The sequence below is a fragment of the Fringilla coelebs genome (genome assembly GCF_963513975.1).
Source record: "Fringilla coelebs genome assembly, chromosome: 2".
Lineage (NCBI taxonomy): Eukaryota > Metazoa > Chordata > Aves > Passeriformes > Fringillidae > Fringilla > Fringilla coelebs.
Window position 1 is genome coordinate 114,524,315 of NC_140029.1, and position 22,192 is coordinate 114,546,506.

At 39.8% G+C, this 22,192-nt stretch overlaps 1 protein-coding gene across 1 annotated transcript in view; it reads right to left on the bottom strand.

Moving 5' to 3' along the window:
* Positions 1–22,192, bottom strand: part of EPHA3 (EPH receptor A3) — a gene marked incomplete at its 3' end in the record, with an annotated part of 172,497 nt that overhangs the window by 147,986 nt on the left and 2,319 nt on the right. Inside the window, exon 2 of the mRNA XM_084227195.1 lies at positions 8,508–8,572. Coding sequence (XP_084083321.1) covers positions 8,508–8,572 — 65 coding nt within the window. The remainder of the gene's footprint in view (positions 1–8,507; positions 8,573–22,192) is intronic.

Here is a 22,192-nt window from a genome sequence, read left to right on the forward strand (position 1 = left end):
AATGTTTTTTTCCCCCCCAGAGTCCAACTAAAATCAATTGTCAGGCTCTCGAGGAAGGATGGTGTTGACTGCCCCTCCTTGCCTACTGCAAGAGCGCACAAACCACATCGCAGCCCAGCTCTCATCCCCCCATCCTCGTGCTAACAACCAGCAATCAAATCACCCCGTGTGTCTCAGCTGCCCTTTGGGGCCTCTGGAAACCCAACAGCTGGAAATAAAGTTTGAGTAATCGCACTTAGGCAGGAGAAACCAACCCGCAGATGAAATGGCCAGATGTCAGGGAGTGAAACTCTGAGATTTCATCACCTTATTATGTGTAAGATGGTATCTCCACCCGCTTCAGAGAGCCCTCAGCAGCGCACAGCCTTTGCCGCTGATTAAAAGCAGAATATCGGCACAAAACATGAGTTCCACCGTAACACCTTCTGCTCCAAACACCAAAACAAGAGCACCGAGAACCAAAACAGCGGCTGCTGCTGAGGTCTGCCGCTGGATGCTTTATCAAGGGACACAAAGCAGCTGCCTAAATCCTGGCGAGCCCGTCCGGGCGGGAGGCGCGGACAGCATCCCGGTGCCCGCCGAGGGACATCGCCACCTGCCGGGACACAGAGCGGGACTGGAGGCGGAATGGGGGCTTGGGGAGCCGGGATGGGGGCTCGGGAGACAGCGGGGACGGGAGGCGGAATAGGGCTTGGGAAAAGAGAAGGGGACTTGGGGAGCGGAGATGCGGCGCTCGGAGCGAGCCGGGCTGTGCTGTGCGGGCCGAGCCCCCGCCGCTCCCCGACACCAACACCGACATCCCCGCTGGGCACGGCGGTATGGGGACGCTGTCCCAGCTCCCCACCAAGCCCGTCACCCTCCTCCAGCGGGAAGGGAACAGCGAGGCGGTGCATGCTCCTACCGCACTCCTCCTCCCCCATCATCATAATCATCATCATCATCATCATCATCATCATCATCATCATCATCATCATCATCGCGCACTGCTCTGCCGGAGCCGCAGCCCGTCCCGGTGTGTGCCGCAGTGTCCCCAGGGCAGGCGGGAGTGAGGGTGTCCGGAGCAGGGAAAGGAAGGGCAGGCGATGTTTTTGGGGCCGGAGCAGGGAAGGGAAGGGCAGGCGATGTTTTTGGGGCCGGAGCAGGGAAGGGAAGGGAAGGGCAGGCGATGCTTTTGGGGCCGGGAAGCGCTCCCGGCACCGCCCGCCCGGCCGGCGCTGAGCGCCGCTCCCGCTCCTCCTGCCCCGCCCGCAGTCAGGCTTGCGAGCCGCTCCGGGCTAGACAAAGCGGGCGAAATTAGGAAATTAATTACCACAACCCTCGGGCTGTTTTCACAAATAACTCCAAAAATACAGGGGAAAGAGGGAAATCTAGCAACGCGTGTCTCCTGCCTTGAAACATCCTGCGAGTCTCTCTACTTCACCCTACGGCCATCAGCGCCCTTTGTGCCCACTTCCCAACTCCTTTTAATAGCACTTTATACCTTCTAAAAGCACTTTATACCTTCTAAAAGCACTTGTAGAACTACAGTCATCTCACACTGAATGCTTACAGATATTTGGGGGAAAAAGAAAGAAAATGCAGAATAAATTTCCCAGCCAAAGTATTGACACCATAAATACAGCCACAGCAAAGCTATCAGGAGAAAACTTTTACGGGGTTTTTCACTGGAGACGGGAGTTGCTTGTCTTGTGGACTTGATGTTATAAGAACAGTCTTAAAACCGACTGCAGTGTGCCCCTGTGATAATAATATTGCATTTCATGACAGTTCCTGTATTTACTTTGTTCTGTTCTGGTTTATGCAAATAAATTCAGCACAAAAGAATAAAATTATGAAGTAAGCGTTTCTTCACAAAATGAAAAATATCTCATGGCAATGAGACCATTTGAGAGAACTTCTCACAAATGGCCTGGACTTATGCTGACAGAAATAAAATTCTGCCCGTGAGGAGAATGATGCTGCTTTTGAACTTTGAAAGTTAAAAGGAAAAATTGGAAACTGGAGCATTTCCATTTCCAATTTTAAATAAGATCTTTATTTAACTCCTGGACCAAAAGCCAAAACTTGCTCTTTCTTTTTTTTATTTTTTGTTTGAAACCACAGAAAACTGATCTCCAACTTTCAACAACCTTATTACCAGTAAATAAAAAGAATGATGAGGCTAATGAAATATGGGGAGGGTGTTCATATTTTTCATTATAAAATATGTTATAAGGACATTGCCCTTATTGTACTTTTTCTTCTTCTTGTTATAATTATTGTTTAACAAAAATCTCATAATTTGAAGTAACATAGGAAAAAAGTAGGAAAAAAGAAAAGCCTTCCTCCCTTAATAATAATCACTGAAACTAGCACAGTTTCAACTTTAGATCAATTTAAAAGCTGTTTTAAAACTGTACCAAAACATTTTAAAAATGTACCAAAAATGCACCATTATGATCACATTGAATTTTTCAAACAAATGCAATGCAGACTACAATTATTAAAAAAAAAAAAAATCTTCAGAATATTCCAGTGCTCCACATTTTAAGAAGGAAGACTTTTGTAACAATAGGTAACAATTCCTAACAAGACCAGGGGTGCATAAAAATCTGAAGTAATATGTTTAATATCTTTCTTTTTCCCCAAAGCATTTATCTTATTTCTTTAGTCAACTCCACTTAAGTTTTTCAATTTAAACTTCTCTTAAAAATGCACATTTAGTGCAAGCAGCAGAAGATAGTGCACAGAAGAAACAAAAGTCAAAACCAGTTAAAATATACTGTCATTGACTACCTACACACTGCCTCTGAAAATATCAACAAAACTCACATTTATTCAAAATCAGTCAAGACTATAACAATATGCACAGAATTAACATATCTATCTGGCCTATCTCACAGCTTTACATTGCTCCAAGAAGATCTATCAGAAAGGGGAAGAAAGTATAATACAATTTTCTTTTTACTAATTCAGATTTTTTGTAAAAGCAGCATCCACAAACTGAAGAAACCACAATTGCATTCTGATTCTAGGCTGAGTGTGAATGAAGAGACTTGAAAAATTCAGAAATCAGGCAGATTTTTATTTGTCCCTCTCCAAAGAAAAATCATTCATTTTACAGCAGAACATTCAGAGAGTTTTATTCCAGCAGGAAGCAAACAAGTCTAAAACTGAGAAGCAGCACATGCTTGATTACAGAAAACTGAGGTTAAAAAAAAAACTTTTATGAAAGCTCTTACTTTTTAAAGTTCTCACTATTTTGAAAAAGGAGAATTGAGTGAAACAAATACACTTTCAGTGCACCCCAAAGCACATAATAAGTGAACAAAATGAGCACATTACCAAAAAAAAAATTTTTTTCCAATCAGCCACTGACTGTAAGAAGAAACAAAGTCTATGAATCACAAAACCAGAATCCCAAGTGGTTCACTTGCAACTGTCACAACAGTCTGCCTGCATTTCAGACATGATACACAAATTGTGGAAGGCAGGGTAACAGTGTGAGGTTGTAAGGAGACCAGAGCTCAGGCAAAACAGATAAATCTTGATTTTACCACAACACATTGTTTTAAGAAGTACTAAGGAAATTCCACTGCTAATAGATAGGAAAAAGAAAGTATACAGCATAACATGATTGTTTTCATTTTTAAAAGAAGGACCTAATTTTTTTATTTTACAAAGATATCTTTACATTTCAGTCTTTTGTCTCATACCAATTGTTTGGGTTCACTTTGAAACTAATTTTCACAACCACTTAGTGATTTCAGCAACACTGCCCACTTTGTATACAGTACTGCTTAGAAGTTGTCAAGTTTGGTGTCAGACAAAAAAATGAACACAGGCTAAGATGTCAATCAGCATCAGAAAAAACCTAAAATGAGGCGTTTGATAAATTTTTGTATTTTTGTTGGCCAGTTTTGAGGTTTTTTGGCAGCTCAGCTGCCCTGAGATTCTGCAGTGGTGTGAAAATGTGAGACTTGTGCAAGGAAGAAAAACTTTGCATGTTTTTTTGTGCCCAGCTGAGGGGAAGGCTGAAGGAAAGGCACCAGAAAACCCACTGGCATTAAGGACCTACTGAAAAATAAAAAACAAACCCAAACCTTCTGCAGAACAGGATGCAATTAACAGCAAGTCACAAAGCTGCACGAAAGCAAACCTCGTGGAAATACTTATTAATCTTCAAAATGTCTTCTGCGTTAACAGAGAAACTTTCCAGTCACAGTGGGCTGAGAAACTGATTCTTGAATGACATTTATTTGAGAGCACCTTCATCAGAGCCAGGATGCACCCTGCACAAATTCTCCTCTACCTTCACCTAGTCACAAGGGACATCCAAATGCTTATATGAGTCAGGCTCTTCTGCAGTCACTCTGTCCACGATATCCCCCCAAAAAGAAAAGACCCAAAAGTTTTTATAGTGCCACACATTGGCCAGCTATTGAAAGCAGAACAAATGAAACCAAGGAGGCTGCCAGCAGCCTGGGTAGGCAGCAATGCAGCCTAACGTGACAAACTACTTTCAGGCTTTTGAAATATAAGAAAGGAGGCATTTTCCTCACTTTTGCTTGGATTATTTTGATTCCAACCCAATTTTTGTTTGATGAAAAAACTCTCATTAATCTCAGTCACGCAGGCTCTAGCCTGCCTGACACAACACCAGCTATTAGGGGAGCAGGGAATGTCACCCTTCCCTCCTCAAATACTGATGAACCAGTTTCCATTACTGACACGATCAGCTCGATTTGTTCAAATGACCATCAGAGTGACCACTAAGAAAAAGCCAAGTTATTCACACCAGATTTCCAACTACATACCCAAACGTTTAAGGTACTGAGTATGGCCAGCTCTCAAAGAAATCTTATGTTTCTGAAGAAACTCAGGGATTTAGAAAGCTGTCAAGGTCAGAAACAGAATCATTATTTTTCCAATCAGCCTTTTAAATTTTGTCTGCAATTTACTAACTTTAGCCACGTACAGAACTCATTGAGGTTCGGTTTTTGGTTTGTTTTTTTTTTTTTTTTTTTTGTTAGAGTTGTTTCTGTTATGGTTTGTTTTTCCTGGTGTTGTTTGGTTTCTTTTTTGAACAGTTATCTTTTACATGACAGTAAAAGAAAATGCCACAGCATTCCTTTCTCTAGCTACAAACAAAACAAGATAAGAGTGATTCCTCTGTTACTTTTCTCTGACTACATGAAAAAAACATGACCAAAAAATTCAAGTCCATAAATTTGACTAATAAACACGTAAAGATTGAGTCACAAGCTGCGTGACTGCAGAACGATGGATTGAGATTATGTCACGAATGAATTTTTTTTGTGAAGTTTGAAAAAAAATAACACTATGGAGCAGGAGTCAGATACATCTTTCTCCCTAAAAAATGATGCTGAAACCAATAAAATTCCTCCCATGAATATGCAGAGCAGGGTTTAGACTGTACTCCTTTTGTTCTGTATGAATTATCCATCACATTTCTATTGTATATTATTAAAGTGACTTGCTTTATCCTCCCAACCCCCACATCTGTGCTGCTGTAATTTATGTGAATTACGGTTAATGATCATTTGCATTATGCTTAATCAGCATATCAATAATATACTCTGCACAGAGTAAGTAGCTCTTCTTTCTTTCCCTTTTAATGAAACCTATAGAAATGGAGCTGGGGTTTGACTGATTGGCATCACAAAAAGGTTGCCTGGGCAGGTGCTGGTGATGGTGGCACAGGACAGGGGCCTTGTGGCTGCTGCCAATCATGCTCAAGCATCAGCAAAACCTGCTATTATATTTTTTAGTTCTTGTGCCTCACTATCTGGAGGGGCCAGCGCTTTGTGCCGACAGGGTTTTAATGAGCTTGACCAGATCAGTGTTCCTGGAGCCAAGGCTGTGGCTGTGTGGGATGGTTCAAGAAGAGATCACATTCTTCCAGGGTGATATTACTCCCCAGAGTCTAAACTACTGCCATTCCAGTGTGCTCGTGTGGGACACACAAACCCCTGAATGCCAATGAGCTACAAACCTTAACATGAATATTCAGGAATTTATGGGAAGCTATTATTACATATGCCCAAGTCGAGAGAATTTGTAGAAATAAAGAAGAACCAATCAATTTGAGTCATTTTGCCAGAAATCAATCAATATCATGTATCAACAGGATAAAATTATTAACCTAGTAAGAGGTTTGTTAAGCACTTCAGTTAAATTATTTTTAAAAACTCTGTAAGTCACCAGCTTTGGTGTCCTGACATTTATGTGAACACTGCTGCATGCTCGAGAGGAACTGGCACAACACCAATATTCTCATTTGTGAGTCACAGCCTCCAGTGCAGCTCTATCAGCTTTACCTTCTAAATCACTGCTCTGCTATTAGCAATCTTTCAATATGATGTGACATCTTTATTATAATGTTTTTCCACTGAAGTTTAAGTTCATATTTTAGCTCAGAGACAGACACAGCCATATTTACCAGGTTTAATTAATTGACTATAAATAAAGGGCTGTAAGAGGAAGGCGCCTCTCACACGATGCTCAAGTTGTCACCATTTTACAGCAAAACACCAATTGGGATAGGATAAACATTGTTATTTCTACACTTTACATTTCTATTTCAATATGTAAGCTTAAAATTTCAAGGTATTTTGAAGACTGCAGTCTAGAGGCTCATTTCTCTTCCAAAAACAGTCACAGCATATGATCTACATTAATTTACTGCCACGCGATTTTTAACGAGGAATTTCATTAACTTGCAAGAACATCAGTGAAATTCCATTATTTACTTTGGCTTCAATATCCGAGGATATGGCAGTAAATAGGAACAGCATGTACAAACACATGCAAACAACAACTTGGGCTGGATTTACCTGACAAAAACTTGCAAAAGCCAATAAAATTGACCTTGACAGATCCAGGGGCCCTTTTTGGTGGGGTAATGCAGCACATCTGTTTTCCTTATAGCCCCCATGATACCCTGCATCATTCCCTACCAACTGTTTCAGGCATCCAAGGCAGGAGAGACACAGCTGCAGGGAGCAGAGCAGCAGATCTGCACAGCTGCAAGGAGCTGAGCAGAGCAGGAGAGCAAAGCAGAGGAGCAGTGGGAGCTGGGAGAGAAAGGCTTCATAAAAAAAAAAATGCAAGTGGAAAAAAAAATAAACCACACTGATGAACAAGAAATTGCTGGAGAGTTCCCTCTTGGACATCCTGTTTAGAGATGTTTCTTGTTGGGAAAAGTCAGCAGAAAAAGCCACTAGGAGGAAACCTGAACCCTCTTCCCACTTCTTTCCCATGAGAATGGAACAATTTTATCCAGAGAGAGATCCATGCATAAACTCAAAAAATGAACCAAACCTTCATCATTAAATACTGCTAAACACCTGCATAATTCCTAATATCAAGAAGGCACAACTTAAATGTTACCAAAGGAATCCCATGAGGCAGAGATGCAAAGGCACTGTTAACACTGATTCTGTAAAAGTGATAAAGGTGAATTAACAGCTTGCCCAAAGCTTAAAAGAAAAAAAAAAAAAAAAAAAAAAAAAAGAAAGAACAGCAAAAGAAAGTCTCACAGGTGCTTCCTTTCAGCAAAAACTTGATGGCTCAGCCTTCTCTGAGAGCAAGGGTATGGGGGTTCTGGACATGGGGGTTCAACTGCCAAGCAGGATTTTTTTTGTGTTTGGGGGAAACAGAATGCAGAAATGCTAGAGTGATCCTGCATATCTGCACAATGTAACACAGAAAGAGAGAGGTGGGATGTTCCTACACACAAACACACATTCCACAGAGACATGGAGGTGGGAACTGAACACACACCAGCATTACCAGACAGATATGCACCATTTAGTCATCAAGATGATGCTATTCAAGAAATTTCTTAAAAGAGTCTTGCTGGCAAAAACTATGTAGAAATGATGGAGTTAGCAAATTGGAAAGCACAGGCGCTTTAAGAGCGCAGTTCTAAATCTTCTAATAGAATACCTAGTTTCATAAGATCTGGATACAAGGTAAACAAAACAACCACCAACCACCTCCAGAACATTATGTAGACATTTCTGTAGTAATACTTCAACTCATAACTTCAACAGTTTAGCAACAATTCAACACAAAAGTTACAATAAGTACTTACATCAGCCACTTATGTCCACACAGCTTTCACCTCCCACCACTTCCATCTGAGCAAATTAGCAAGTAACACCATGAAGCACAGCCATGATCTCGTTTAGAAATACACTTTATGACAGAGAAGGAGCAGTACCCAAAGAGAACTTTTTGCTGCTGTTGTTCAGCGCACCTCTTGGTTTTATGTTTCTCCCCAAGGAACAAGTCATTCCAGGGGTTTACCTGCAGTGGGATGGGTGCTCTGAAGAGCAGGCCCCACACCTGTGTAATCCATATTTTGCAAATTCAGAGCAGATTATTTCTGCATCTCCAAAGACCCAGACTTACTGCATGGTGTCCTCTGAAGAGGAAACAATGGTTAAATGGCACATTGGTCTGCAGCAGCACTTTCCCATTTCACACTCCAGTGAACTCACCCCATGTGACGGGTAGGAGATCCAGCCCAGCTCCCCTTGAATTGTCTTTGAATCCAGCAGATTAACTACAAAAGAAGTCACAAGGAAGAGGAGTGAGTTTCCTTTGCCTCTGCCCAGCTAACCTCAGTTACCCACACCTGGAGCTGTGTTTATTTGAGGACCCTGTGAGCAGATGATTTGTTCAGGTGGCCTGGCGGTGAAGCTGCATAGAAGAAAAAGACAGATAAATGAAAAGGATCATCTCCTTTAGCTTAAAACACTATGAGCAGCAGACAGGACAACTTCTGAAAACCAGAAAAGTGACAAAAAACAAACAAGGGATCATGGCTAAATTAATTGCAGCAGGGGGTGGGAACAGAACTCTTCTATCAGCTGCACAAACCACAGCGTTTTCCCCTCGGATGCTTGAAATTTGGGTCACTGCATCTAACTGAAATGGTGAGATCTGAATATTTAAATCATTATTTGATTAAAGGCATCCATTTGGCATCTATAATCTTCTCAGAATACAGGAATAAATAATGAAAGCTGATTAAAGTCCTTCCTGCAGTTCCTTCTTGCTTCTGATCTAATTTGTTCTCAAATTGTCTTGCAGTAGTGTTTCCTAAATGTCATGTGTAACACATTAGATACAAAAGTAATTATTTACAATGTTACGAGTTCACACAAACCTGCTTTTAAAGAGGGCCATCAATTGATTGCTTATCTCGCTGGTTGGCTTTTTTTTTTTTTTGAGTCATGCAATAATTTTCAGTGTGAAAAGGAAGATTTTATTTGTAAACAGTTTGACAAGCATTTTCCAGTCAATCAAATCTCCGTGCATTTATACCTTATTTTAAACACTGCAAGTATTTAAAAAAAATAAGTACATCAAAATTAACGGATATTCTTCTTTTGGCATTTGTTTCCTACAAGCACAAAAACAAATTGTTTTCCTCATCTTGGCCAAACGACCTCCAAGTGCTTGATCACACGTTTTCCTAAGCCACTTCTTTATCAACATAAAGCAGAACAGGTGAATTTATACAAAATACTGTATAAAAGAAAATAGCCACTATATAAATACCAACTAATGAAGTATTAATACTTCATAGCAACACCGTAATATTTATTATCTGCAATCTGAGCTTACTTTTGTTGGGTGTGTTCACCACCCCCTACACCCCCTTTATATTTTTTCCCCCTTCAGTATATATTGATAATGAGAAATGCAATAAATCTCAGCATATGCTAGGACATTTTAACACCTGACAATGACAGATTTATTAGAGGTAGCCACTGTAGCAACTTCATCTTCTATTTGTTAACCTGAAGGGTTGTTGCTGTTGCCAGAACCAGATGGCCTGAGCATAGGTGTTCCAAGTAAACAGAAGAACAGGAAACTAAAAATGAGGAACAATGCCTATGAATCAGCTGAGTTAAGCTATTTGTATTATTTCATCATTCTCCTTTTAACTGCTGTTTAATTTTGGACACCACTTTAAAAAAAAAGAGCTCTGAAGGCATTATTTTTACTGTTAATTAGGATGTGCAGAAGGAGATGCAGGTGCACAGTATTAGAAATAAGACTGTGCTATAAAGAACCATAAATAAACATATTTTCTACATTTTTTGCACACATATTTGTGTTTTGTATGGATATATGTGCACTGCTATACTGCCAGGACTGAGCTGCTATGCCATCTATGTGAGAAAAATGTTTTCCCTTGCAGTTATACTCCCCTTTAAAAGAAAACAATTGCACTGTTTTATCTACATCAATAAACAAAATATCTTTACTAATCTTACGGGAAAAACATAATCCAATGCCACATATTTCTTAACTCTGATCCAAGTCCTCGATCACGTAGACAAAGAAAAATCAGTCAGTCCTTTATTGAGTGCACAGGGCCCTAGGCAGGCTACTCTGCAGCAAGGTTTGCATCCATAAAAAGGAAACAGCAATAAAAATTCAAAAGGAAAAGTGCACTTCTCATTTTTTGTTAGCAGAAATTCCCACAGATTCTGGATCTCCCGGGATGAGACAGATCTGTTTGCTATGCATCTGCAGTGCACAATGCTGAAGGAAGTGTGACTCCTGAGGAAAATCACTTGGCAAGAAGTGGCTGAGGCAAATCACCCAGGAGCAAACTTAAGTGATATATTTTATATATAATAAATAATATATATTAATATATTATTATATTAATTACATATTATTTATTCTTTCAGGACAAGCTCCTTGGAAACATGATTGCAGCCACTCTGAAGTTGATTAATTCAGTCCAAACTCAGTTCCATCTGCAAAACACAACCAGGCAATGGACCCCCAGCTTGGTGGAAGTTCCCCCTCTCTAGATCTGCCCTGCAGGTCCAGCTTGCCCTCACAGGCATCTCAACAGGCCATGGGTGGCAATTAAATGTTCAGTGTCCCCCACAATAGGCAGGTGCCTCAGCCATGGGACAACTTGACATCATCCAGATCAAAGCTATGAAGGTAAGAATAATTGTTCAGTTCTCTCCCTCATTCCACTTTCCTCATCTCCTTCAGGCTGGAACCTCTACTTTTCCATGCTCAAACCTGTTTCACTACATTTCAGAAGTCCTTTCAAGGGAGGTTTTCACACTGGCTACAGGAGGCTTCTGGTTCAGATGTGTGTTGCGCTGGTCTTTAGTAGCATCTAAAATGCAAAAAACATGCTTCCTTTCAAGTAGTAACTTGGAAAAAAACCACCTTCTTCCTGATAAAGACTTCTAGGACACTCATTTTCCCTGTGACTTCAAGAGAGTTGCACATCTCGATAGAGAGGAAACAATAATGCAGAATTTAGAAGATGCAGTCCTGGTCTCTAGACAAAAATGACTGGAAGAAGCAATGGTACATTTTGTCATTCTATGTCCTAAAACTCCATATTAATCTGGAAACGGGAGAAGAAAATGGCATTTCCCTACACTAAGATATAAGAAATACATCAAGAATGGGTTAGAAATTCATTGTCTAATTTATTTTTCTTCATGGACTTGGATGGCTAGGTAAAAAGTAAAAATGGAAAAACTTCATGCAAGCACTTGATTCCTACATTAACTCATTACAACTTCTTTTAATCCTGATAGATCCTTTAGTGTAACAACATACAACACTTGGTCAGGTCCATTTTGTGAACCAATTAATGAAGTTTTTCATGAAGATGTATTCAGTCAGATCCTCACTGTCAGGCATTTTTCAGTGTGAACCTCATTTGTTTTCCCACATAGCATTAAAGTTAAATGAAAACCAATACTTAAATATCCTACAAATGCCTACAGCCACGTATTTACTAGATGAAAGAAGTTTATGAGTTTCTCTCACAATTCATTTGCTCTCCTTGTACCAACTCCTTCTGCAAAACTGTGTGACCATCACTCAGCTGGTTCCTACAAAAATCCCTGAGGTTGACCAGCCAGTTACCAGGGGTAACTCTTAAAAAAAAGCTGAACAGTTTCTTTGCTAGTGACAATTCTTTCCAACAGAATGCCTTGGAAAAGATTCCTGGTTGTGCTGAGGAGACATAGAGGAGCTCTCATAAAGCAACTTTAGGTAAATAAATAAAGTGCTGTCTAACTGGCTCAGTGTCCTGCATTGGTTCCCATCATATAATTACCTTGATTTAAAGCTAGTAGTAATTCTAAGGGAGAATTTACTGGTATTATGAAGAGCAGCCATGACTTCTGACTCTGAAAATCAGGGATTTGGTCCTCCTGTGCAACAGCCCTGCTTTCCACACTACAATGCAGTATTTCTGCCAGTGCAGCCCACCCCTAAAATGCCAATCAAAAACATTTCTCTTTTGAGAGACTATTTCCTGCCTGATTCTCTTGGCCTTCCCCATGCACAGCCACAGGAGAAAGCATTATCAGCTCCTTCCATGTGGATTTCCAGTGGGAAAATTGAATCTCTCTCCAGAACTGAGTAGGGATGTGGATGTGAAACACAAAGCTCCCTCACTCTCCCTCTCACAGCATCAGCAGCAGATGAATGGAGGCTTGGGTGGAATATGACACTCATGCTACCAGAAACTGCTTCCAGATTTGGGAGTGATGGTCCAGGGCTCACTAACAGCATGTTTCATCAGGAGGGATGTCAGGGAAAGAAAAGAACCCTAAAACTAAACTGATTCCTGAACACAGTTTGAAAGCTGCAGCATTTCCAGAAACACATGGGGTAATAACTGCCACAATGAACTGAATACAGTAGAAATACCTCCCACAAGAATGAAAATAAACAAACAAATCTCATGCCAGGTAGAATCACTCAGATTCCCCCCACTGCTGAAGAAATGAGGAAAGCCTTCTAGGGGACACTATCTTGCAACTTGCAATATTTAGAGAACCACCTACAAACTTCACCAGTGGAAAGCATTTCCAAATTTTCTTCTTTGCATAGAAGAATACCCAATGTCAATAACCAATATCAAGAGATACTTTGCCAATGTCAAGAGATACTTAAATATTTTTTCTTCAGCTAATTACCATTTTCCATTAATATTTAAAAAATGCATTAAAAAACCTCACACCACTATGTTGTCTTCTCTTGTTTGGCAACAAATTTTGAGTTTATAAATACCCTGGCTAGTTATATAAAAAATGACAACAAATAGGAAAAATTAATTTGCTATGCAACCAAAAAGAAAACCACCCTAAAAATGGTGAATGTCAAATTGAAATGTGCCATACAATCCCAAGCAGCAAAGAAAATACTCTGTGGCAGAAAGTCAGCCAGAACTTGGTTTTGGGGTGGGACAGAGCGGAGTCAGCACAAAGCCTGATGAACATTTTTGGAATGGTGAGCACTTCCCAGCAAAGAGGGCTTGCACTTGTATTTTCATCCACCCATGAACACAGATCTGACCCTTCCCAACTCTCCACTGCCCCAGCAGTGGCAGCACATCACCTCTGTGTCTTGGATTATTCTGGGGCCACCAATCAACATTTATAGACAGGCAGGCAGAAAGAACTCAGGCCAAAGTTGCACCTTGATACAATTTTAATTTCCAGCTAGGATCAGCTATCATGCTGATGTTGCCAAAACCATGCTGAAACCAGCTAAGGCAGCAAGAAACCTTTGGGAAGGGACAACAAATAAAAAAGGGTGTCCAGCAGTGAAGCCTGGTTTTAAGTAGTCTGATTTGCTGCTTGCTTAATAATAAAAGCCAAGCCTCCTGTGATTTTATGGTCCTGCATTTCCCCTCAAATATTTTAGTGAAGATGTTAGCACTGCTCAGAAGAAAATAAAATAAAAACAGCAAGTAGAACTCTGCAGCACTTACCCAACCCACATGCCAACAGTTTGGCCCATTTACTAAAAAACTCTTTCCTAAAGCTGAGATTTCTGCTGAGCCCAAAGCCAGGCTGCAGTCCTGAGAGAGGCACAGCCCTGTGAGGTCTGCACTTCCAACCCTCCTTGCCTGAGCTGTGACACTGCACAACACAAATGTGATTTTGTGCAGAACATTCCAAATTTGGCAACTGTCATGTTCAATCTGTGGTCAAACTGCTGACTGAAGGACTCCAACAGGGTGGGGGCAAGGGATGAACAAGCAAACAAAAACCAAAATGAATTAAAAAACAGTTGCTGCAATACTGAACATAGGAATATTCAGAAAATACTGGAAAGACCAAGCTTCCACTATTTTCACTTAAGTGTTCAGTAAAAACTTTCCAAAATTACGAGATTTTGTCACAAATACCAGATGAAAAGACAAAAAACTAGCAAATTATGTCAAATGACCCTGGATATTATTGCTTCTGCAGAAGATAAAAGCTTCCACCATCAATTCGGACGATTTGGCAAATTCTAATTTCATGGCAGCTTCCCGCAGTTTTTGAATAGGAAGAATTTAATTTTCCTCCTCCCAGATTTTACTTTTCTTATCAAACACATTCCCTAAGAGCGTCTGAGGCCAGATTTAGATACCTCAGCTTTTCCTACAGCCGAAAAAGAAGAAGCAGCAGCCAAAGCAGCAACCCCTCTCTGCAGGTTTCTCTCAAAAGGCTGCCATGAAGGAGGGAATGTAGAACAACAATCAGCAATGCAGGAATGCCTACAAATAAAAAACATCACCTGTCTCCATGCTAAGTGGAAGCTCTCCAGTAGTCTTTCTCATTTGCTAAGTATGGAGCCTGCCTGTGGAAAAGGGACAGCCATCCACCCATTCCCAGTGATGAACACAGGCAAAACAGATTTTTATTTCTTTTTTATTACTTTGAAACATGAGCGTTCTCTTGATATTGTTAAAGTGGCACAAAGCTCAATTTCCAAGTATGCAAAAACATATGACTGGTGGTGGGCTGGAATGCACTGTTTATCAAAGGGGCCTAATAAGGTTTCAGTTTTATTAGGCTATTTCCTGTAAGTTGATATGTGCCAGTTCTTTTCATTAAGACAAGGATATAAAAATTAAAAATGGATTAACCTAATGGGTTCCAAATTACTGTCACTTTGGCTTCTCTGCATTTTTTTTTAAACAGCTCCAATTGGTCCTGTTCCAGCGCCTCCTACAAAAAGCATGAGGCAGAAAGCTTCAGGATACCTGAATTAGAGTTTAGCTGAACTCCCATTCAGATACAAATCCTACAGATCTCATTCCATTCCACCACTCTGGCATTAAATCTGATACCACTGAGGCACCATGTTAAATATGCAAATGCAAAATGGGGGCTACTGTGTTGAAAGGGAGCTTAAATTCCCTTTAAAACCCAAGTTATTATCCCCCTCTCAGAGGGAAAAAAAAAAATCCAGAAACTATGGATGAGATTGAGTTACCTAAACCCTGCCAATCCCTGCCTTTTATCAGCCCAGAATAGAAGTGGCTCTCTTGTAGGATGTGTCATATTTGTCAGTCCCACTGGGTGCCCAAACCCTGAGGCACATAAAATGGCACCACATGTTATGTCTAGCCAAAACTCAAGAGCAAACATTACTCAAATCATCTCAGTAAGTTTTAAAGCACTTCTCAGAAAGCTTTAACCACACCACACATCTAACTCTTTTTACTTCTACATTCCCTTGGAAACAAAAAGTAATTTCCAGTATTCACTGGTTTTACAGAATTGAGCTCTCCAAAGGTCTGGTAGATTTGGAGCATGACAAAGATGCCCCTTGGGAAGACTTTTAGCAGCTTAAAGGGGAAAATAAATGTTGAGTCAGTGTCCAAGTTCACTTAAGGTAAGCTGAGAAGTCCAAACCCACTATGACACGCTCAGTTTCTAGAATTCTAGACACCAGAAAGTGTCACAGAAAACACTCTTGGGCACACACAACACCCACAACTAAAAGTTCCAAGGTTCCCATAAATTTTACTGCAGCTCAAACATGTTCAAGGTCCTGAAATCAATAAAATCCACAGCAAATTATCAATACCCCTTTAGAGAACCAAAATTTTTGAGACAGGGACCAGAGCATAAATCCAGGAAATGGCTATTCATTTGTTAAAAAGGCTGTGATATCCCCCTAGTGAATCAACTGGCAGTATGCCACAACTCAGAAAAAAACTTGGCTTTTAAGGAACTCCTCGGATGGGGCACAGAAAAACAAAAATAAATAAAGATGGGTTGGGCTTCGTTGAGTTTTGTTTTTCTAAGTTTAAAGCACAGAAGTCAAGAACTGTAAAACAATTCTGAGAATCCTGAATCACTACATTTGGAAAGCCACATACTCAAGTGTGCCCTGATAATTTTGTCAAACTTTTCTTCTCTACCTCCACGAATAAAGATCCCCAGCTGGCATGGAATGCTTGGGCCCTTACACGGCTGCCCCACAGATAAAATAAACCCACAGAGCAAATGACTCAACACCACGGTGCAAATTGCAGGAGTAAAATGCCAATAGCATAAGAAATCTCCTCAAATGTCATGCTGAGAAAATCAAGATGCTGAACCCATTTTTATTTTCTAATACAGTGATGTCACCAACATGATATTTTCATTGTTTGCCAGGTTAACAGAATTTATGGAGGTAATTAATGCAGAACATGTGTGCTGAGCTATCCATATGAAAAATGGAATTGCCCCGACTTCATTTGCTGCCTTTGCAACCAAAACCCCACTAACATATTTTTTCACTATTTCCATATGTGAGAAACACAAATATTTAAAACAAAGGTAAATGACTGCTCTATTCCCATCTACCCACAAGACACTTTCAGACCCCTGTCTTCTGCTTATTCTTTTGCTTCCACCACCTTGCCACAAAGGGCTCAAGTTTCCATCCTATTCCATAAACTAAGCATGTTCCTCATGCTTCTTCTCCAGTGTTTCTGTCCTTGGTTTGCATGAAAAACTTCTTTTTAATTTCTTGAACTCCCTATGTCTAGCTCTAGCCCATCTTTCAGGAAAAGCAATGCCATTAAACATTTAATTCTTCTCTTTTGCCTTTTCTTCTGGGCAAAAGAAGGGTCAAAGCATCCCCCCTCTGGTAAACAGCTTTTAGTAAAACGAGGACTAGGCACATAACCCTCAAAATCAGAAAAAAGAAATTATCTTTGCCTTCTACTCTTTCTGGCTGAATGTTGATTTCTGGAAGGGAAGGGACAAAAAAAAGGCCACAGGCATGAGAAGAAGGGTGAGCAGGTGGGATGAGAATAAAGAACCTGATGAGTTTTCCCTACAGCTGGGTTTTCTTTGGAGAGTTTGGGTGAGCACAGAACATTCCCAACAGCTGGAACCACGTACTCCAGGAACACTGAGCACTCAGGCATTGCCAGGACATTTGTTCTCTGGGGTAAATCATGGGAGAAAAGTTTTTTGTAGGGTAAGGCCCTCACCATCTCAGAACCTGTCTCAGGATAAAAGCCTCAAGTCACTTTTTTCCATGAACATTAAGGCTGGGCAAACATAACTTGCCTTGCTTTTCTTTCTTTCTTTTTTTTTTCTTTTTTCAAGAAAGCACTGTCAGAGCAAGATGAAATAGAATGGTGAAAATGCCTCTACCCTTTTTTAACTGCAGCCTCTGTTGAAATTCACCACTGGTAAATCAGAGTCACGAAGCTTACTAATGTAAACAGAGCTCAGACTTTCAGGGAGGCAAGGAATTTCTTAATTTGTGCTTTGCTCACTCTTTGGATCCCTGTCAGGGCTGAATTCTGGGTACCTAACTTTGTCAGTAATCAGAGGAAGTTTGGATTTTTTTTCATATTCAGATCAGATTTTCTTCATCTCTGCCTACTTTTTCTCTTCCTTTAATCCCTTTCTCCCCCCCTAAAATGGATCTCTCAAAAAGCATTGCCTCTCAAAAAAAAAAAAAAAATCAAGACCAAACCCCCTCTAGCTGCCTTCTAACTTCTCAGCAACTAAATTAAGCAATCCCATGTCACTTGTTATTATTTGCTACTGCACAAAGTTTACAGGAAAGCCCACCACGGACCAAAATATATTTTTGTGATTTATTGTAATTTATTTAAAGAGTAACTTGTCACTCTAGATTTTCTACAAATCCCTCCATTCCTAGGCACCAATTTACAAGTTTCAGATTTTAATTGCTGTCCTCTTATGTGAGGCATCTACGCTTTAGCAGGTTTAATTATTGTTTAATAAAAAAAGCCATACAAATCTTTCTATCCAAATATAGATATAAAAACATTATGAGAAACCAGCTGGAAATAAAAAAAAAGCCCCATTCCCACACCATATTACACTAAACTGCCCTGACTGAACCTTAACATTCAACCTATTGTTCCCTTAATTGCTAGCAAGTTTCAACCACTGTTCGTTTGCTCTGCTATTCTTCTTTCATCAATATTTTTCCAGTAGATTAATGGGATTTTCCTCCATATTTTGCCTGAAACAGCAGGACACGGTAGTTAAATGAACAAAAAAAAGAAAGAAAAAGGAGAGTGGTACAAACATTTCTGCTTACAATGTGTCTGATTTAATAACATCTCTGCAAATTTAAGGCTGTACGTGCTGGTTCCCCACCACTCTTGCAGACTGGAACTTTTCTGTCACCATCCCAAGATTTCTTTCAGGCAGGATTATCTTTATTTCTACAACTTTATTTCGTTCATTCATTCACTGCAGAAATTTGAAAGGAACTTGCAGTTTAAGGGACAGAATTTTAATCTTGCATCTGTTTCACGCTGCAAGATGAGAACTTGCACTTGGCTTTAGCAAGCGCCTAGGAAACTAAAAGACACAAGATTTCTGCTGGGGAATACAATCCTGAGCCCACAAATTGCTACCACACTCTATTTCCAAAATTACACTCCTGGGAGCTCATATCTAATCTTCTGAATTAACCCATTTTTGTTTAAAAGTTTTTGTTCTTGTTTAGAACAAGCTTAAATATTTTTTTTTTTTAAAAAAAGCTACTGCTCTAAAGTGTTTACAGAAATAATGGTTACTCCACTGTGGTGAATTTTTAGGAAAAACAATCATTTTACAGTAGCCAGATGCTTTTGTAAACTAAAAAGTCTTCTATTTCACTCTATCATTTCTTACGGCAAGTCTTCTCCTCCTCGCTTGAAAATGTATTTTCAGCAATGCTTCATCAAATCTAACAATGCAAAAGAAAGGAAATGTTTCATTCCAGCAAAAGCACTCTTTGGATGCTGGAATTACGCTTTAGAAAGGCAGGGGGTTAGGGAAAACCCTCTGCCCCACCTCTGCAGATTTATCTAACAACTCTGGAAACATCCAGTCTAGCACCTTAGGGTATCAAAATTACCTTCTGGGTTTCAATACCAGTTCCACTGAGCAGAGCTTTGAACTTCACCATAAGTAAAGGCATGATTATTGCAGCAGTTACTTATTTATTTTTATTTTCTTTCCCAGAAAAATCAAAGAGCAGCTACAAAGCTACACGAGTTACAGGTATCTTATGGCACTAACTCAGGCTCTGTATAAAACTCCACAAACAGGACTGTGGTATTTGGTAACAGCTCTGTAGTGACCCTCACTGGTGATAAAATCCAGAGCTCTGAAAACGAGAAAATGAACACCTGCATCTGTATTTCTAAACTTTCATCAAGTGGGGATTACAAGAACAAGAGCAATTATAGACATTTTCCTGGAGGAAAACTCCCAAGTTCTCCAACAGAATCAAAAAGTAAGTATATTAGTAGCAATTTACCTAACTCCAGCAGAGAATAATAAAAAAAAAAAAATTAAAACTAATTTGTACATCCTCCCAGCTGGGAATGAAAAATTTAAGTTCAGTTAGAACACACTCCTGATTTGCAAAGCTTTTGTGTAAACAACTGTTAAACTTGGTGTGCCTATTATCTGTTCCATGCTTGCCCATCTGGCGGTGCCTTTTTGCTGAAGCTGAGGGTACAGAAGAGTTCTGACCCATTTCTGTGCCCTGAGTGTTTTGCTGGGCAGCAAGTAAGTTGTGTCCAAATTAACTGCAGTAAGAATTAATTGCTGTGTCCAATTTGCACATCTCTGTGTTTCAAACACCTGCTTTAAGTTTGCTGTAGCAAATGGAGAGATTTTTTCATTTTAATACATTATGCTGAAATAGCAGTAAGTCAAGAAAAAAGCCCAGTGACAAACATTAAAGAAAATAAGTTCTTCCACACGTTACAGTCTATTATCAAAAATGTTGTCAGAAAATTATGCACTTACCCAGCTTCTCCTAGCTTTAAAACCATCACACCATGGTGAGAATTTTAAAACATGTTTATTATTTGTTTAATGATTCAGTTTAGGATTAAGCACAGAAGCTTTGAACAAGACACAGCAGTATGAAAAACAGTCCTCTACCCCCCACAACTCTGAGCTTTCTGAAACTAAATTTTAAAAGGCACCACGTTCAGACTTCTAAACCTGCTTTTAACTTCTTCTGCAGATAAACACTCAACTCCCAGCCAGGGCCAGCAGCAGGAATAGTGCCACAAGGAATGAAGACTTACCCTGACCTAATGATACATGACATAGAGCAAAGTAAGATTTGGGAAAAGCATTTCCCCCTTCTGATTCTATTGAGAAGTTCCCAGTATGTCAGCCTTTCCCAAAATCACATGCAAGACTTGGGCAAGGATTTTGTTCCTTGGGCAAGCAGCACATTTTTCAAAACCACACCAAGAGCTGTCACTACTACAAAGGCACAGTAAATTGTCTTCAGCAATTTTAAGTGTTAACAGAGACCCGCTCAGATAAAAATGATGCATTTAATTGTGCGGTTCTGCAAAGTTCTGAGATGGTAATCAATGTTCAAAAGATGAAACTGCAGCTCCAAATCCAGACTGAAAAGAGAGGCTGATTGGAACCTTCTTACAGTAAACCCAAAACAGGCACTGTTTGAAGCCAAGTACTGTAAGCAGATTTCCCGTATTGATCTTTTGGTAGCTGTGCTCACAAGAAATTAATTTTATGCTAGATTGAGAGGTTACAAGAAGTTTCCTGTCTGCACAGTCAAAATATTATTGAAGCAATTCAGGTTGTCAGTAAAAGCTTAAACAAATTTGCTGATAATCCTGTTAATGACCTAGGTCAAGTGTTAACTGTTGTGGGTTATAAAACAGTGAAATTAAGGTGGCTGGTACCCTCAGGCAGGCAATATAGTTACAGAAGAGACCGAGGAGAAATTATTACATTAAAGAAGGACAGAACTCACTCGATTTCTTGATACCCCAGGAATTATTCAGAATGAGAATTGCATCCTTCTAAGAAAAAAGAAACACAATCCTCAGGAAGCAGACAATACCCAGCAGAGTGGAACAGGAGAACCTGTGGTTTCTGCGCACCTACGGAGCTCAGTTTGCAAACTCCAAACTGGAAAGGTTGGATGTTGAATCTTCCTGACATCGTCCTGCCCCGCAGAAAAGAGCACACACCTTTTAGCAGCAAACACAGATAAATCTGAGCTTCAGACAACCTCCTTGGGCTCCTGAGATTGTGTAGGGAAAATTTCTCACGAGCACAGCAGAGAGTTTGAAAACAAACTCGGGGGAAAGTTTTACTTTTTATCCAGAAAAAAGCCTCAATAAAATTTCTCTGGGATGAAGCAAATTAAGAAAATCTCAAGCTCTCCAAGAAAAAGACAAAAAAAGGAAGCATTGAGTACCACAAAGTGCAGTAAGACAGCAGGTTGTCTTCAGCCCCTCTTTCATCCTTTTCTCCCTTCATCCCATTCACTTCCCCTGTAGTATTACCACCAACAATCATAAGTTTTAATATTAATTACAAATGTTAAGTGAAGATGGACTTAAAAAAATATATATTATTTCAACTGAAATAAATTCAGGAGCTATTTCTCTGCCCACACTCTTGTTACGTGCCCACTGCAACATTTACATCCCCTAGAAGTTAGACTAAACTGCACAAACACACAAAAAATTAGTTCCATCCACTATTAAAAAATTTATGGGGAGAATTTCAACAGAAACTTTAATATAAAATGTAAGGAAAAAGGCAGACATTTTCATCTACGTGCCTACATTAACAAATGCTGTCCAAAATATATCCTTTTTTATTCTCAGTGGTGAAAAAAAGAAACTTTTCTAAATACTCCAGAGAAATATAGAAACATCTATCTCTAGTTTTGGGAGGAAATTTATGGGAACAACACCAGAAATGTAAATGAAGTGGTTAGAAAAAGATTATTTAATAGAGAAAAACATCATCTTCTGACATGATTTAAAGCTGCACGCTAACACTTGTTCATCAAATTAGTGGGTCAGCAAATTATAAGAATTAAGATTTCTAAACTCACAGGATCAATGCATATA